Source organism: Antechinus flavipes, chromosome 1 (genome assembly GCF_016432865.1).
Source record: "Antechinus flavipes isolate AdamAnt ecotype Samford, QLD, Australia chromosome 1, AdamAnt_v2, whole genome shotgun sequence".
In the NCBI taxonomy this organism is placed as follows: Eukaryota; Metazoa; Chordata; class Mammalia; order Dasyuromorphia; family Dasyuridae; genus Antechinus; species Antechinus flavipes.
The window spans coordinates 702787893-702807223 of NC_067398.1; the positions used below are offsets into that span (position 1 = coordinate 702787893).

General features: G+C 40.7%; 1 protein-coding gene across 1 annotated transcript in view; it reads right to left on the reverse strand.

Annotated features, from left to right (window-relative positions):
* NOS1 (nitric oxide synthase 1) overlaps positions 1–19331 on the reverse strand; it is a 149135-nt gene that overhangs the window by 20156 nt on the left and 109648 nt on the right. The window contains exons 18-22 of the mRNA XM_051972873.1: positions 16853–16969; positions 12848–13022; positions 8869–9007; positions 6811–6889; positions 1537–1730 (exon numbers count right to left, since the gene is read on the reverse strand). Of these exons, the coding sequence (XP_051828833.1) occupies positions 1537–1730; positions 6811–6889; positions 8869–9007; positions 12848–13022; positions 16853–16969 (704 nt within the window). The remainder of the gene's footprint in view (positions 1–1536; positions 1731–6810; positions 6890–8868; positions 9008–12847; positions 13023–16852; positions 16970–19331) is intronic.

Here is a 19331-nt window from a genome sequence, read left to right on the forward strand (position 1 = left end):
TCCTGCCTCCAAGCAGCTGAAACTCTGGAGGGGGTGGGGACAGCTAGGGCATTTCCATAAGTAAGTATGTTGTCTCTGTCCTTATTGTTTACCGAACCTGTGATTGGCTACGTGTTAGATGTTCCTGGGGAGAGCTTCCTCTGCCTGTGATTGGCTGCGTGTTGGATGTTCCTGGGGAGAGCTTCCTCTGCCAATGATGATGGGCATAGCAGCCCTTGCCCAGCATCAAATACTTTTTAGGTACTCAGGGGTCTTCCTGATGCTAAGGCTAACCCACCAGTCCTTAGTCATTGCTGTTTCTCTAAACCCGAACATTACCAGGAAAAGTAGGGGAAGTTCCATGGATGTAATAATGATAACAGGGGACATTTATATGGCACCTTAAGGTTAGCAAAGCAAAGGAGGGAGGGGGACAATCACCAATGGATGCAACAATTTTAATAGTGAATTTTCTGTGTAGCAATGATAAGAGATAGGATGTTCAATTTATTTGTTCCTTACAACTATCCTCTATATCCACTATGCTATGAAGGAAGAAAGGAAATAATCATTTATTAAGTGCTTACATGCTTGGCACGGTGCTAAGAGCTTTACAAATAGTATCACATTTGATCCTTACAAAACCCTGAAAGTCTGTTGGTAATATTCCCCATTTTATTGTTAAGTCACTTAACTTAAGGATCATAGCGCTAGTAAATATCTGAGGCTGAATTTGAACTCAGGTCTTCCAATTCTAGACACAATGCTCTAACCACTGCACCACCTAGCTACTGTAATACTTTCAATAGACATCACATGGCATTTAAAAATCTGCAAAGAGCTTAATATGTGTTATCTCCTTCCTTTGAAACTTCTAACAACTTTATGAAAAATATGTCTTTTTTTCCCCATTTTATAGATGGGAAAATGTGACTCAAAGAACTTGCCCATAGTATATGAGCTATTAAAAGTCATGGGTGAGAATTCAACCTAGTTCTTCCTCATTTCTTGCCCAAGACTTTATTCTCTACATCAGAGGGAATAAGAGAGAGAAAAATTAATCAACTCTACACTGTGAAATGAAGTGTACTGGTGAGAGTCATGATCAGTCCCTGGAAGTTTCAGATCCCTCAATGAGAATCTATTTGGTCTTTTAGACAGAAGTTGTCTCACTGTGAGAGAACAAATCTTTTCTGAGAATAGGAGATACTGTCCTACCAGAAGTTTAAAGGTTTAAATGAAACAACTGGTCTCACTTAGGATCATATAATCATAGATTTTTGAGCTGAAAGGGACCTTAGAGGCTATTTAGTCCAACCACCGTATTTTTTTTTTAACAGATGAGGAAACTGAGGTCCAGTGTGGTAGAAGCATAGTTATTAAATGCTAAGGTCATGTAGCTTTTAGGTACTTGAGATGGATTGGTAACCAATACTTTCCCCTTATGCCACACAATCTCTCTTCATGCCTTTGAGCCATGTCCATGATATCCCAGAGAAATGATGCTACTCCCCGGGGACATGGCTAGGGAGTGGGGCCAAGCATCCCCCCAGTTACCCAAAGCTGTATTCCTCTCCTCCAGAAGCTCCACTTTCACCAGCTGGTTGGCAGGAGGGGCATCCTCGAGTCGATCGATCAGGGCATTCACCATGTCCTCATGGTTTCCAGGGAATACACCTAGATGGTCCCCAGGCTGGTACTGCAGCTCTTGGTTCCCATTGGTGTGGAGACGCACAAAGATGGTTGAACGACTGAAGGAAGATTTGCAAGTTATTTTAATGAAAGCCATTACACCCATTACAACTAACCTCAGTCATGCCTCATATTTTTAGCTGTTTCTTTCTTGGGTAAATGATTCAAAGTTGAGGCTAATGACTCTTTGGTCAATTCAACAAGCATTTATCAAATGCCTGTTGTTTGAAAGGTTCTGTGCTGGGCAATCATAGCTCTAGTTCAATTGATCCTTTTTTCTGTAAGTTACAAAATCCTTGCTCTCCTGGGTGGTAGTGGGTAGCACTATCTCACAAGGCTAAGGGATCTCTGGACCTACAAGCATTTTCACAAACTGATACAACTTGTTCTCTTCTCATTGGTTGTTCCCAAACCTCCTCCTAGAATCTTAGAATGTGAGAACTTGAAGAGGAATCATGTAGTCGGACCTTTTAAAGGAAAAAGTAAAGTCCAGGAAAATCAAATAATCTTACCAGAGTCCTCCCCATTCATGAAGAGCAGAGGTGCATTTAGAATCCAGATCCTCAAACTCTTAAACTGGCATATGCTCTAAAATATTATGACTCTCAGGTCCTGCTAGGATCAAACTGAATTTGGTCACCAGTATGGCCCTGCACTGGGGTGGTGGCAGGGTCAGAGAAAGGGAAATATATAAGGCAGCCTATTGATTTTTCTTTCATAATTTTTGTCACACTTCCTTTCAGACTCCCTTTTGCCTTGAGTCATGGAGTAATTCAGCATATGCTAATTTGAATGTGTCTCCCTCCTCCCACCAGGAATTCCCAGAATTCCCTTCTTCTAGCCTGTACTACTTTTAGCACGAGTACACTGGCATCTCATTTTACACAATGATTGCAGTCCTGTAAAGTTTCACATTTCACTTTTTTGTAAGTCAAACCCAAGTTCTTTCACTGACTTGCATTAGAATTTCATAAATGCCTCCTTTCCCCAACTTCAGCCCCATTGCTTATTGACCTAGACATTTAGAGCACAGAATTTATTTTTCTCTTCAACTTTTTTTTAAAAAAAATCATAAATGATACATAAATTTATTCATAAATATATAGGGAGATTTTTTTTTTTTGATCTGACCTGAATTGGTAGAAGGATTGATATAAGGAACTCCCGTGGAGGATTATTTCCTCTATCAATAGAGGTTCTACAAATTATATTCTTGAAGAGTTGACTAAATCATTTATAATTTAATATATTTATTTACTATTTTATTTCCTTTCAATTACATGTAAAATAATTCTAACATTAATCAAAAAAATTTTTTTTGAATCCAACTTCTTTTCCTTCTCTTCCCCCTCACTGAGAAGGCTAACAATTTGATAAAGGCTATACAAGTACAGTCTTGCAAAACATGTGTCCTTATTTGACTAGGTCATTTAGAGGTTAAATGATTTTCTTGGAGTCACACAGATAGTACATGTCAGAGACTGGATTTGAACTCAGGTCTTCCTATGTGTCTGACTTCATCTACTATTGCCTCTTTATCCATCCACTATCTCTCATGGGAAACTTATTATTAGTCAAATGGACCTTTTGTAATGCAGATCAGCTTCTTTTAATTTTACACTTTATCAGATCATATTTTCGCATTATAAATATATATATATGCATATATATATATTAAAGCAAGGCTCATCTGTAATGAATATATCTCATGTACTGATTGGACTTAGGGACCATATTAATAAGCAATTGAGTTGAGGGACCACTCTTTAATCTTGAATGTCTCTTGTTCCTCTGAGCTCCAGATTCCCTCTTACAAAGGTTGGTCTAACCTTGAGGGGCAGCAGAATTGACATCAATTACACTATCCAGATTTAGGAACTGGGATACTTACAATCTATAGATAGGAATCCAGCAGGGGGCGCTGTGGGCATTCTTTTTTCTTGGGGAGTTGGGAATTGGGGTGGGGGGGAGACAGGAAAATTCTTTCCTTCTTTTGGCCAAACTACATCCTGGTGATGGCCTCTCAAATGTCGATGTAATCACTTTCTGCTTCCTCCCAGAATCACCGTGATTTCTTTCAAAAATCTCATTTGCCTGCAGTCCCTTCCTTCTACGCAGGAAAAATGCTGAAGCCCCAGAGCCTGATGAGCTGTTCCTCTCCCCTCACCCAAAATGTGCTTAGTTGGTGAAACTCTTGGGCTACCTCATGCTGGCCCTCTTGTAGATATCAAAATGTGCTTAGATAGATAAGGGCATGGGCGGACTTGGGAACAGTGGACGGAAGCCGGCCTGGCTGTGTGGGTGGACCCAGCACTGTTCCTTCGGCAGGGCGGGGGCCAGAGGGCACCTGTTCCAAGGGCACTATTAATGCAGCATAAAGCATAGGAGCCCAGTTATGGTTGCAATCAGGGGGTTTTGTCTTCCCACCAGGGCAGGATATTGATTTACCATGGGTGATGTGGGCAATTCTCTAGATTATCAATAACTTTGGGGTTGCTCCACTGTAGTCTTCCCTTAGATGTTTTTTCTCCCAATTTGTAACATATACACAGACTTGTTTATGCACTAGGGGAAGGAATGATCATGGAATGCCAGAATTGGAAGCCCTTAATTTATAGATGGGGAAACTGAGGCACAGAACAACTAAGTTAAAGAATTTGCCTGAAATAAAAGGACTGACAGCTAGAGATAGAAGACCATAGGGGTCATCCAATTAAAGTCTCTGATTTTACAGAAAAGTAAACTGAGATCAAGGGAGTGTAAGTGCCTTGCTTCAAGCCACACAAGCAGTAAATATATGAGGTATAATTTGAACTCAGGCCTTTGGAGTCTACAGCTAATGCTCTTTCAACGATGTAGTATAGCCTCTCTATGTTCCCACCATCCTAGCTAGGCCAGTTTCTGACTGGTGTTCTTAAGTATGCCTTTGTTTTTAAACTGCTCATCTACATCTTGATATCGGTGAGATATTCCATGAGTTGACCCAAGAGTTGATCAGTTCTTGATTGGTACATAAAAGGTCCATTAAAAGAGGGGCATTTGATGTTTAGAAGAATTGCACGTGTTTAACCTATATTGAATTGCTTTGTTGTCTAGGGGAGGGAAGTAGGGGGGTTCAGTACATTCAATCTCCATTTCGGTACACATCATTTTCCTGCTGTTATGATTTATAATCCACAAAGCATTTAAGCATTCACACTTGAATGTCTTCTGGGTTTTGGGGTCACTGATAGCTCAGTGCTTGCCTCCCTGTCACATCACTCCTGTTAAGGTTTGTAGATTTGGGACTCAAGAGGCTATTGATTTTCTACTAGTATTTTGCCTGCCATTGAGTGAATGGTGATACTTTGGTTGTGGTCTTATTAAGGTCTTGGAGAGGCAGACTTCCATCAAAGGAATGGCTAACTGAGGAGAGGGATTAACATATTTTTCCACTCTTTGTTGTTTAGTTAATTAGGTGTGTCAAACTCTTAATGACCCAATTTGGGGTTTTCTTGGCAAAAATATTAGAATGGCTTGCCATTTCCTTCTCCAGTTCATTTCACAGATAAGGAAACTGAGGCAAACAAGGGTTAAGTGCAGGGTCACATAACTAAAAAGTATTAAGTGTCTGAAATCCAATTTGAACTTAAATAGGAAAAAAGAGAATCTTTTAGAACATACTTTAAAAGAAGTAAACACTTAGGGACAGACTAATACTTTGCACACTCATCTTTAACACTAACCTATTCCTATCTCTAACCTCATTTACAAACCTTGATGAAAAATTTCCATGCAATTGTATTTTAGATCTCTTAATTTACAGTCAAAAGTCCTTCCAGAGCCCAGACCCAGTGCTTAGAACAATGCTGGGTACATGGAAAAACATTTAATAAGTGTTTGTTTATTTATTGACTGAAGGATCCAAAGCCCCTGCAGTAGCCTTACAGATATGATGCATGAGTTTGGGGGATCCTTTTTGCCTGTGTTTTCTTCTACAAGTGTTGAAATAATGTCCAATTAGTTTTAAATTCATGCTTTCCTTTTTTCGTATTTTTCTATGCAAGACAACAGGAAGGAAGATTCCATGGTCCCATGGGGTTCCATTGTCTATCCAATGGTCTTTTCTCAATTAGAAGGGGGGTTTTTTAATTTATAAAGGATAGAGAGCCTGGCCTTCTTGATAGGAATTACCCGTTGCCATTTGAATTTTGTCAGTCCTATAAATAACAATGTTTATTTTCTACAGGAGAAAGCTCCTGGCAATAATTGGAGGTCTGTTGCCAAAAACATGGCTTCTGATACTTACTTATTTCTTATAGATCAGGATTTCTTCACCTTCTCTGTGTGATGGCCCCCATGGACCTTTCCAACTCTATAATTCTTATGCATATAGTCAATCTTTGAGGCTGATAGTAGGTTCAAAAACACCAACAATAATAACCAATACACAAAGACAACTAAATGGAGTAATGGATAGAGTGCTGGACCAACTCATAGTGGCCTGCGTTCAAATCCAGTCTCAGATACTTATTAGCTCTGTGACCCTAGAAAAGTCACTTAATTCTGTTGGTCTCAGTTTTCTTATCTGTAAAATATCGGAGAAGGAAATGGCAAACCATTCCAGTATCTTCTCCCAGAAAACCCCAATGAAATAACAAAAAGTTGTACATGACTGAAAATGAATGAACAGGAATGTTGCTAGTGTTTTAATATTCACAAAGTACTTTACAAATATTCTCATTTAATCATCATTGCAACCCTAGGTGCTATTATTGACTATATTTTACAAATGAGGACACTGAGACTGAGAGAGGATTAAGTGATTTTCTAGTATGTATTTGAGGTGAGATTCGGACTCAGATGTTCCTGATTTAGTCTGACACACTAATAACCATACTACCTAGCTGCCTTACTCATATCCTCAAGCCCTCATTTTTCCTTTTCCCATCATAGTCACTACTCTTCACTCTCTATCACAGGGGACAGACAGAAAATTTGGATGGAAGACACAGCAAAATCAGGAGTGAGCAAAAAGCTGAGACCCTGTTTCAGTGTTGAGAATTGAGGAGAAAGTTTTTCTTCTAAGAAGGATGGTTTTGGGAGGAGGAGAGAGAAGTCAAAGAGGGTGGAACAGTAGGCAGAGAGACGGGTTCTTACCTGGAATTAGGGCTTTGAAGATTCTGGCGGCTGAGGAGCCGGGCAGCAGATACTCTTTTTTTGTGAATGCTGTACAGACCTAGGGGGAAGAAATCTCCTGATTGGGGGCTGCCAGTTGTCGCCAAAGCCACCTTTAAGCCAGCCCCCCATCCTTACCCCACCCATTCCACCTTGATCTCAGCTGGGCTGCAATCATATAATAGTTTTGTGATTCAGAATTTGCATTCATGTCCAACTCTTTGTGACCTCATTTGGGGTTTGCTTAGAGTAATTTGTCATTTTTTTCTTCCTTTTACAGATGAGGAAACTGAGGCCAACAAGGGGAAGTGATTTGCCCAAGGTCACACTGCTAGTGTCTGAGGCAGCATTTGAACTCATGTCCTCCTGACTCCAGATCCAGTGCTCTGTCCACTGCAGTGTCACCTAGCTGCCCACATCATACAATAGCTAACATTTACATAGCACTCTGCAAATGTTATCTCATTTAATCATCACAACCTTGGGAAATATGGGCAATTATCCCAATTTTACACATGAATATTGATTCCCATTTTACAGATGAATAAACTATAGACAGAGGTTAAATGATTCCCCTGGGGTCCCCTCAACTAGTATGTATCTGAAGCAACATATGAATTCAGGTGTTTCTGACTCCAGGCCTGGCACTCTATCCACTACAGCGCCACCTAGCTGCCCACATCATATATCAGCTAACATTCACACAGCACTGCAAATGTTATCTCCTTTAATCATCACAATCTTGGGAGTAGGGGTTATTATCCCCATTTTATAGATGAATAAACCATAGACTGAGGTTAAATGATTTCTCCAGGGTCCCCCCAACCAGTATGTATCTTAGACAGCATTTGAACTCAGTTGTTTCTGATCCCAGGTCTAATGCTCTATCCACGGAGCCCCCTGGCTGTCGCTAATCATATCCTGGTACTCGGCTTGCTTTTGGCAGCGCCTTATCTCCATTACCTACTTCTACCTCAGCCCAAGACCTTTTCTGATGCCTCATCATCCCTTTAGAATAACTTTCCACTGCTTCCTTCCCCTCCTCCCTGGACTCTTTGCAGATGCACTGCAGCTTGCCCTGAGCCAACTGAGGACAAGGAAAGATTCAGATCCTCCTGAGTTCGTCATCCCTATCTTCTTTCTGTCCCTTGAATGCAGAATGATAACACCAGCTCATGTGTCTGGAATGCTTTACCAGGCACACATAGAGCAGAAAGAGATCTTGGAAACAATCTCTCTAGCCATTTCATTCTTACAGATAAGGAAACTGAGGCAGACAGAGTTAAGTGACTTGCCCAAAGTCCCATAGCTAGTAAGTGTCTGAGATTGGATTTGAGCTCAGATCTTCCTGACTCCAGGGCCTGCTGCTTTACCCATTGTGCCCCCTAGCTACTCTATAGGCATCAGTGGTCTCTGTCATTAGAATGTAAGCTCCTTGAGGATAGGAATGATTTTTTTGGCTTTTCTTTATATCCTAGCATTTATTACAAGTAAATATTAATTAATTCATTAAATTAATTAAATATTCATTGACTGACTGAATGACTCAGTTGAAGCCATGAGAGTCCTGGTGGTGAGATGTATAATAAGGAGAGTCTAGGAGACCTAAAAAGAGATTCATTTTTCTCCTGGGCACTAATGAATTTTGATCTCTGATCTTAGTTCTCCAATATGGAAACCCTACTGAATATGAGGTGAGATTTTTATTAATAGCTCGTTGGTTCAATGGGTAGAGTACTGGATGTAGAATCAGCAAGAACTAAATTCACACTTTACCTCAGAATTTTATCAGCTTTGTAACCCTGGGCGAGTCACTTAATCTATCAACCTCAGTTTCCCCATCTATGAAATGGGGATAATAATAACTCTTACCCCCAGGATAGTTGTGAGGATTAAATGAGATAATGTTTGCAGAGCACTCTGCAAACCTTTAAGTGTCAGATAAATGCTAGCTGTTCTCATTAGCCATACACACATATTCAGCTTGACATGGCTGGCACTCTCAGTGTCAAAGCAAAGGGGAAGGACATGGGTCCCTACCTTGGGTGAGCTCTGGAGCTTCAGCCACATAGGTCAGCCGGAACTTGTTCCTCTTCCAACTTCGGTCATTGCTGATGAGGGAATTGTTGGCTTTCTCTATGTTGACATCATCCCCCACACAGAACACATCACAGGCTGCCTGTAGCAAAATGGGAAGAATTTTCAGAAATCTCCCATCACTCCTTTGGGTGGTGGACCCAGAATCCCTCCCTTTTCCCAGTCAGCTCCTACCGAAATATCCTGAACTTTTAAATAAATTCAATGTTTTATTAAAAACTTGACATCTAACCATTATTGCCAAAATTTACTCACTGAGTAACTCTACTTAATAGCAATGTATATTATATCAGGATAATTTTGAGTAGTTCTCCTTTCTCCTTCATCTCCATGAGGATCTTTAACAAGAGATCCTCAGCTATGATTCCATTTATTCTGTTAATTTTTTTATTTACTAGCTAGGATGATATTTTTAGATTTGGAAGAGACCTTAGTAGGCATTTAGTTCAATTCCCTCATTTTTATAAGTGAAAAACTGATTGAGGTTAAGTTATTTATTCAAAGTCACACAAGTGTCAGATAATGGGCCAAGCTGAGATTCCATCTCATGGATCATAGATCAAGAATTTGAGAAGGGGCCTTTGAGGCCATTTAATACAACCCTCTCATTTTAGGAAACTGAGGCAGAAAGAAGTAAAATGACTTGCCCAAAATTGAAGAGGCAACAAATAGCAGAACTGGGGAGTCAGATATCCTCTGACGCCAAGGATAGCCCTATTCTAAGTTGCTTCCACTGTTTGAGCCTCAAAAGAGTTTTGTCAGGTTGTCTTTTAAGATCTTGTCCTTATTTTACAGGTGAGGAAACTGAGGCAGCGAGACGTGAAGTGACTTGTCTAAGGTCACATAGGCAGCAAGAATCAAAGGCAGAATTCAAATCCAGGTCTTGCAACACCACATCTGCACCATTCGCACTGACACGCTGCTTCTTATAAACGTCATCTATTAAATGATTAGAGCTGATGGCTACTGCATGCAATTGATGTTGTTCCCCCACCCTTTTATTATTTCACACAGGTCATTCCAGATTTCTCTGTACTTCTCATAATTGTCAATCTTAATTGAAATTCTATCCTGTTTCATTAAAATAGGGAATAAGACTAGATTTAAGATTTTATTGGTATAGGAAACTTTAGAGTGGAGGAATATTCTTTTTTTTTTTTTTGCTGAGGCAATTGGGGCTAGGTGACTTGCCCAGGGTCACACAGTTAGGAAGTGTTAAGTGTCTTGAGTCAAATTTGAACTCAGGTCCTCCTGACTTCAGAGCTAGTGCTCTATCTTACTGTGCCACCTAGCTGCCCCGTGGAGGAATATTCTATAGCAAAGAATTCCCACTTACAGGCAGACAATTGCTGAGAGCACTGAGAGGGTAAATGACTTCCTCTGAGACTATCCATTAATCAGTATTTGTTAAAAGCATCTACTTTTGCCAGGAACTGTTTTAATCCTGAAGTATAAAAAAAGGCAAAAAGTAGCTCCTGCCCTCAAGAAGCTTACAGTCTAGTGGGAAAGAACTAAGCTTTTATATAGATTCCACTTTGTATCAGGCAATGTGTTGAATAGTGGAGTACAAAAAGGGCAAAAGATAGTCCCTGCCTAATGGGGAAAAGAGCATTTATATAGCTCTTACTGTGTGCTAGGTACTATGCTAAGTACTTGACACATATTATATCATTTGAGCAGTACAACATCCCTGTGAAGTAGGTGCTGCTATAATGCCCATTTTACAGTTGAGGAACCTGAGGCAAATAGAGGTGAATAATTTGTCCAGGATCATACACCCCTGATCTTTCTGGCTTCGAGGGTAGGCTCTCCATCTATCACACCCACACTGATTCTCTACATTAATGTAGCACAATTTATTCTTCTTCCCCCTATGGCTGGACATTTAGATGACTTCCAATGATTGTCCCCTTCCCAAATTCTTCCCCCTCAGCTGTAAAATGAGGGGATTGGACAAGATGATCTCTAAGATTGTTTTGAGCTTTAAATCTATGATACTACTTAATAAATAATAATACATAACAATCTCATTATAAAAATATCTTTGAATAGATATATCTTTTGTGAGAAACAGCTAGGTGGCACTGCAGTGGCTAGAATATGGAGCCTGGAGTCATCTTCTTGAATTCAAATATGACCTCAGATACCTTCTAGCTATATGACTCTGGATATGTCACTTAACTGGCTCTGCCTCAGTTTTCTCGTGTGTAAAATGAACTGGAGAAGGAAATGGCAAATCACTCCAATATCTCTGCCAAGAAAATCCTAAATGGGGTTACAAAGAAACAGACATGACTGAAAAACAACAACAAGATCTTTTGTGAGGGGTCTATCCCTGCTAGAATATCAGCTTTTTGAGGGAAGGCACTTCTTTGTATCACAAACAGTGCTTTAGCATAGTGTCTGGTGGGGAACAGGTACTAAGATTTGGTTAGAGGATAACCCATCTCGGTATACCCTCTGACATTAATTCTTTCACTCTGTAAGTTGTTGTAATGTTCCAGCTTTATCAAGGGTAATGATGCTTCAAGAGTCAGCTCAAATCCTATCTTTCACAGGATCCTCTTTTTGATCCACCCCATCCACTAGAGCTCTCCCCTCTTGAGATTGCCTTTAATTTCCCCTGAATGGATCCTTTATTAACATAGTCATTAGAACATCATCTCTCCCAATAGAAAGTAAACTTTGTGAGGGCAAAGATTGTTTTCCTTTTGTTTTTCTTTGCATAGTTTAACATAATGCCTGAAATACAGTAAGTACTATATAAATGCTTCACTGACTTCCTAGTTAAATTCTACCCTTCTTCTCTGTCTGTTTTTGCCTCTTTCTCTCCCTTTCCTCCTTCTTCCCTTCTGTCTCTATCCATCTGTCTGTCACACAGGCACACACACACACACACACACACACACACACACACACACACACCCCTCTTGACCACCACTGGCAGTGGTCTCTGTCTCTGTGTCTCTTTCTGTTTCTCCTTCCCTTCCCTCTCCTTCTCTTCTTCCTCTCTCTCTCTCTCTCCAAATGTCTCTCTCACACATGCACACACACACACACACACACACACACACACACACACACACACACACATCTCTTGATCACCACCCGCAGTCTACCTTCCTCATTCTCTCTGTCTGTCTCTGTTTCTCTCTTTTTGTTTCCCTCTCCCCTTCCCTCCCTCCTCTTCTCTTCTTCCTCTCTCCCTCTCTCTCCAAATGTGTGTGTGTGTGTGAAGAAAATTAAAAGAAATAAAGCAAAGGGATTGGACTTGAACACTATCTAGCTCTGATGTTTTATGATTCCACATGGAAAACCACCTGAATTATAATGGAGAGTGTCATTGGCAGTTGGTGATGCAGTGGGTAGATCGCTGGGTCTGGAATCAGGAAGATCTGGATTCAAATGCAGGTTCAGACACTTTTAAGCTGTGGGAATCTGGAGAGGTCACTTAACCTCTGCCTCAGTTTCCTTACCTTCAAAATGGCAATACATAGTACCTCTTTTGCATTGTTGTGAGAATCAAATGAGATAATATTTGTAAAGTGCTTAGCATAATGCTTGGCATATAGTAGGTGGAATAACAAAGATAAAAAGTAGGATTTATATGGCTTGAAACATTGGAATCCTGACCCAATTTTGTGTCCATTTGATGTATGGCAATCTAGTAGAACCTATGGCTCCCTTCTGAGAATCATGTTTTTAAATGTATAAAATAAAATAAAAATAAATGGGTTATAAGGGAAACCACTTATATCGAACTAGTTTTCAAAATATTCACAACTTTTTCCCCAAATTCACAAACCCACCATCCCTAAAATTTATCCATTGCCCTCCTCGATGAAGGTGGGTTACATTAGAACTTTTGCTCTTGATCCAGATTCATTCAAAGTCCCCTTCCCATGACAAGAAAACCTGTTACCTTGAAGACCTTCTTGGCCCATGTTCTGAAGGCTTCTTCCTGACCACAGAGCTCATCCCCTTCCCTCATCTTCAGGATGCGTTCCCCGCCAAGTTCTTCAAGGAGGGTGTCCACTGCGTGGCCAAAGGCACAGAAGTGGGGGTACGCCCTCGATCCAAGGCCAAACACTGAGAATCTGCCAGCAGGACGAGACAACATCATTTTTTTCTGTCTCTCTCTATTCCCATTTCCTAGCATTGTGCCTGACCAAGATTGGGATAGGGAAAGTCAATGACTGGAGTGAAGTTGTTTGGGAAGTCATTCAAAAATACCAATCACAGCTCACTTCCCATAGTGTTTTAAGTTTTACAAAGTGCTTTAAGTTTTTTTAAAATAAAATTTAATTTTAATAAATTGATTAAATGAAATTGGCATTTCCCTCTATGAAGCAGAATAGAAAAAGGGAATTGTAAATGAAATGATGAGTCTCTATTATGTACATCTCACTTTTTCTTACAAAATATTTTAGATGCATTTTCTCTTTGATGCTTACAACAATTATGGAAAGCTTGTAGTGTCAAGAGTATTATTTCTCCCCTCCAAAACCCATTAACAGATGTGGAAACTGAGGCTGAGTATACTTAGTGATACTGTTTTAGTCTTTCAGAATAAGGTTTAAGGACTAGGGAGGAGGCAGTAGGCCTTTTAGAACCTGCTGGGGCTCATCTCAGGTACTAGATCCTTTATGAAGCTTTCCTCAATGTCCCAAACATAAATGGTCTCTTAGCAGCTGGGTAATGTAGGGGATAGAGTACTGGGCTTAGAAGCCGCTGGAGCTCACCTCATATACTATCTCCTTCATGAAGCTTTCCTCAATGCCCCAAACTTAAGTGGTCCCTTAGCAGCTAGGTAGTGCAAGAGATAGAGTACTGGGCTTGGAAAGCAGAAAGACTCCTCTTCTTAAATTAAAATCCAGGCTGAGATATGTACTAACTTTGTAACCTTGACCAGTCACTTAACTTTGTTTGCCTCAGTTTCCTCATCTGTAAAATAAGCTGGAGAAAAGGAAATGGCAAAGAACTCCAGTGTCTCTGCTAAGAAAACTCCAAATGGGATCCTGGAGAGTTGGTGGACTACATTTGAATCTCTACTCTTATTCAGATTCTTCCAAAGTTCCCTTCCCATGGCAAGAAAACCAGTTACCTTGAAGACCTTCCTTTCTCTCTCCCTCTCTCCAACTGAAACAAGTAAACAACAGTCAAAAGTGATTGCTCCCTCCTCTCACATTTTCCTGTAGTGATTTGTAGCAACCTCTTTTTTTGCCCCAATTAATTACTTAATTAACCAGAATTACTTAAATACCTCCTCAGTGATCCTAGGCAAGCCACTTAACTCTTAGTGTTTTGAGAACTCTTTAAGACTAGAAAGGGCAGAAAAGGTGTCAACCTGCATTGTAGAGTGAGTTTCCTCATAAGGGATTTCCTGGTACCAAGAAAACTATAATTCTGGTCCCTATCCTTATTCTCATTCCTACTATGTGTAAGGTACTGTGGATACAAATATAGAAAATCCATTCCTGTTTCCATATTGTTTTCTCCAGTGGAACATGTACTCCTTGAAGGCAGATCTTGTGTGACTTTGTATCTCTTTATCACCATTATTAGCATAAGGCTTTGCACACAGCTGGTGCTTAATAAATGGTGGTTGAACTGAATTGAATTTTCTCCATTACTCCTCAGTCCCAAATACTTTTTATCCTGCATTCTTGATCTTTCTCCAGCAGAAATAACCATGTAGGTAGCTGGAGTAAATACGCTTCTCACTCAACTTACCTTTAGCGTGGTTTCCATTCAAATGATTCATTTTTCCTTCAAAATGATTTAAATGGTTGATTCCCCCCAAAAGGGAATCATAGGATCATAGCTTTACAGGTGCTAAGGACCTTAGAGAACATTGAGTCCAATCTCCTCATTTTACAGAGGTGGAAACTGAGACACAAAGAGATTAACTTCTCTTAGGTTACATAGCTAGTAAATCTTTGAGAGAGGTTTTGAATCTGAGTCTTCTTGATTCCAGTTCCAATGCCTTATCCACTCTACAAAAAGTGGGAAGCTAAAGGGAAGTATCCTTCATGAGTCATATATAGCCTTTTGCAATTTTTACTTGAAAAATTATCCCTTGGAGATGTCATTTAGGCAAGGCAATCCTTAAGTTTATTGGAGAATTCACTGAAAACTCCATTGACTTGAGGTGACTTCCTATGGAGAGGGAAGAAGTCATTGGGAGTATCAAAAGATGGAGAGCAAAAGTTCTATCCTTTATTAAAAATAAAACCCAGAGGCACTTTTCTGTCAATGAAGTAGATTCTATGATTTGAGCAGGTCAAGAAAGTTCTCTCCAGTCTCCAAAGTATCTATCTCATAAGCAGATCATAAGAGAAGAAATTCCTATTCTTCTTCTGAGCCAAGGCTCCATTAAAAGTCTCCTCTATGTATTCCCTTCTTTCTTATCTCCACATCTTCTCCACAGGAGCACATCATACCTGGGACTAGTTCTTTCCTGCCTGGCTCCCAATTTATCTCTCTTTCATCATAGCAAGGATTCCTAAAGTCACTTTTCTTTTCCGAAGCCTTCCTGCATTGAGCAGAGAGGGCCAGATGACTTCTTCCAACCTGATTCCAGCTAAACATTAATTTCTCAGGGCTATAATCCATAATGCTCTTCTAAAACTTCTGACTTCCAGTTCATCCCACATATAAAACATCCCATCAGCGGTTGATGCTAACATCTAATGATTTATTCTACATCTTAGTTTAATTGCTTAGCACAGTTCCTGGCACATTAAAAATTCTTACTCCTTCCCTCCATTCAACAAAATTCAGTGTGCCCCTGTTGAATTCAGGATAAAGTATCAAATCTTCTGTTTGAATTTCATATCCCTTCATAACCTGCTTTTTTTCCTAACTTCTGAGTTTTCTTTTCATATCTTACTCCCCTTTGTGAATTTTATGAGCCAATGACACTGGCCATCTTTGGAGAAGAAAATAACATTGAAGAAAACATTCCATCTTCTGTTTTCAGAGGTTGGCCCTCGATCCTGGAACATTATGTCACTATGTTTCTTTCCTCTTCTCTCTTCTTCCCTTTCTTCTGCTTTTCCTCTCTTCCCCTATCTCTTCTCCTCCCTCCTCTCCTCTTCTTTCTCTCTTTCTTCTCTCTCTCCTCCTCTCATCTCTCGCTATCTCTTTCTCCTTCTTTCATCTCTTTCTCCTCCTTTATTTCTTTCTCTCTCTTTCCCTTCTCTCTTCTCCTCTCCTCTTTCTCTTCTCTCTTCTCCTTTGGAGCTGGATTTGAACTCGGGAAGTCTCACCTTCCTGATTCTAAGCCCAGGGCTATATCAACTGTGCTGTCTAACTGCCTTAGGAAAGAAAGGGTAGTGGACTCTAATTAGGCTTAGTATAGAAGAAGACCCTCAGGGAATCTATAGAAAGCAATAGTTGAAGAGAAATATTCAGAGCCAGGGAATATTGATGAGGATTATCTAGAGACAGGGCAGCTAATTGGTATAGTAGAGTACTGGGACTCATTTTCCTGAGTCAAAACCCAGCTTCAGATACTACCTGTGTGATAAATGATTTAACTCTATTTGCCTCAATTTCCTCATCTGTAAAATGGGCAGGAGAGGGAAATGGCAAATAACTCCTGTATCTCTGCTAAGAAAACCCTAAATAGAGTCATGAAGATTGGACATGTCTGAACAACAACTCAAACACCAAACTATAGAAAGCAGATGTGGGAGGTGACATATCAGGAAGAAGCAGCCAGTTCCTATGAAAAACATTACCCCTCGTGGCCAGTTGGGAGATAAGGTTGGCTCTTAGACACAAGAATGCTGGATATTTGGGGGAAGAACTAAAAAGAGAGAAATTGACAATGGAAAGGGCACAGAAATCTCCCTAAACTTGGATGTGGTCATTTTTGTTGCTACCCATGATCCTCAGCTTCCCTGAGTGCACCCACGCTCACCTCACATTGGCCAGGGGCCCAGCACTTTCAAAATTGTCTCTCAGGTCGGGTCCATCACTTGAAGATTTCCGGGCATCAGAGTACGAGGAGACACTATTGAACCGGACTTTGTAGCTCCTGCAGAAAGCAGTAGGGACAAATGAGCACTGAGGTGCTCATTCTGGAAGCAGGAAAATAAAAAGGTGAGGAAGAGGGAGTAGGGGTACATGCATCAGCAGGACCTCTGATGGATGCTGAAATCTGGCCCAGGAGGGGCTAAGCCAAGGATCCAGGGCATCTGAGCAGCGTGGGCTGGGAAGCATTTCTGACAGGTCAAGCCTTTGCTGGGGAGCAAGTTTTAGGTTCACCCAGTTTCCAGATCCTTGCAAACCCCTGATTTTTTTCTTCCTCAAACCTGCTGGGATATCTGATTATATTTCCTAGACCTGCTCTCATTGTTTATAGGCAACTCTCCCCTTTGTGTTCAGCTTCTGTCAGTCTTTACCCATACTGTTATAATGACTTTTGATTATCTACCCAGGGAGACAAAAAGCAAGGTGGAGAGAGAGAAGTAATGAGAGGAGCTGTCATATAGTAGAAATGGAAAGGGAAGTAGAAATGGAAAGGGATAGATGCTGGAGATGGAGAAAAGAGGAGAGGAGAAATGGGGAGATGGGAGGGGAAAGGAGAAGAGAAAGAAAATGAAGGAGAGATGGAGAGAAGAAATAGAAAGGAGTGATGAAAAGAAGGAAGATGAATAGGAAAGATGGAAAAGGAGGGATGGAAAAGAGAATACCAAATGAAAGAAGAGATGGAAAAGGAGAAGAGATATGAATAACAGAGAAGGAGAAGAGAAAGAAAATAAAGGAGAGATGAAGAAGAGTAGAAAGATAGAAAGGATGGAGGTGAAAGGATAGGTGGAAAGCAGAAGAAAGATGAAGAAGAGAGAAGAGATGAAGAAGAGAGAAAAAAGGGAGAACAAGTAAAGAAGAAGAGAAGACCCATTTAATCCAGAATGGCAAATAACTTTTTTCTTTCTTTTTTTCATTTTTTTCTTTTTTTCAAATAATTTTTAAAAAAAATTACATTTAGCTTTGGAGATTAATTTTTTTGTACAGTTTTACCATCTTAATTATATTTTATTTACACCAATGTTAATATAAGTTTTCATCCCTTGAGTACATACTAACTTCAGATGGAGGCTGTGGGAAGGAGGAAGAGAAGATGCAGCTGGGTAGGGGGAAAACAAATGTTGGGCATCTGTGAGTCTCAGTCCTGTACCCCCAGGGATCCCCAGGGCAGGCCAGGAGCCAAGTTGGCAGAAGGTGACGGCATTGTCGGTTAGCTCATCATCAGGCTCTCTGCATGGCTGCCCGTTGGAGCAAAGGGAAGGGGGGGTACACTTCTTGCTGGTCTCCCAGTGGCTGTTGGCACTCCATGGGAAGCTTGTTAATTTGGAACTGGTTTGACTGGTGGGGTTGCCCCCCTTAACCCAAGCTTCTTGTTTTCTCAGGGAAACTGATAGAATTCTCAGTGCTGTATCCTGCCTCTAAATGCTTTCCAATCGACAGTCCCACTTGCAACCTATTCTACCATAGACTTACTATCAATCCTGTGATATAGCAACCTCTTTAAATCATAGGCTTTTGATTCGGAGTGGGAAGGAAACCTGAGAGGCCATGGTGTACTTCCCTACTGTCCAGGGTCACATAGCCAGTAAGTATCTGAGGCAAGATTTAAACTCAAGTAGGGTATTTCCCTTTCTGGGTCTTTCTGGAGATTTGGGGCACAGAAGTGAGAGGGGACAGGGATTGACAGACTCCTTAGACACAGAAGACAGAAATCACGTTTCTTCTGACTCTTCTCTCCTTTAAGCTGAACATCCCTGATTCTTTCATTCAATTTCCATATGACATGAACTTCCCCATTTGGGTCGCCTTCCTCCAGCGGTCCCTGGCTCTCCCTGTCATTACTTGTGTAACCATGGAAAGTTCATTTAACCTCCACCCCCATGGACCTCACTTTCCTTGTTTCTTAAATGAAGGGGGTCGACTCTATGACTTGAGGTGTCCATGCTAGTCCTCATATGAGATGATCTATTCTAAACTGTGTCACCCAGAGCTGAGAAGAATATTTCAAATATGGTCTGACCATGAGCCGAGAGCTGCTGAGGGACTAACGCTTTCTCATTCTGGGGCCTCGTGTCTTGTTCACTGCAGCCAATGGAAGGAGAGTTGTTTTTTTTCCCTCCCAAGGTTAGCAGGAGAGCCACACAACACCCTTGTGATCTCAGCCATTCATTGGAAACTCGTGACTTAACCAAAATCAAATTTCCCCTTAAAAATTGATGACTTTGGTCTCAAAGACCAAACCCCCAAACCCAAACAAAGAACCCCCCCCCCAAAAAAAAAAAAAAACAAAAACAGAATTGGAAAAAGAAACGAGCCAAGAGCAAAAGACAGAAGCTTGTGCACCCTGGTAGCAGTGGTTCTGATTTGGG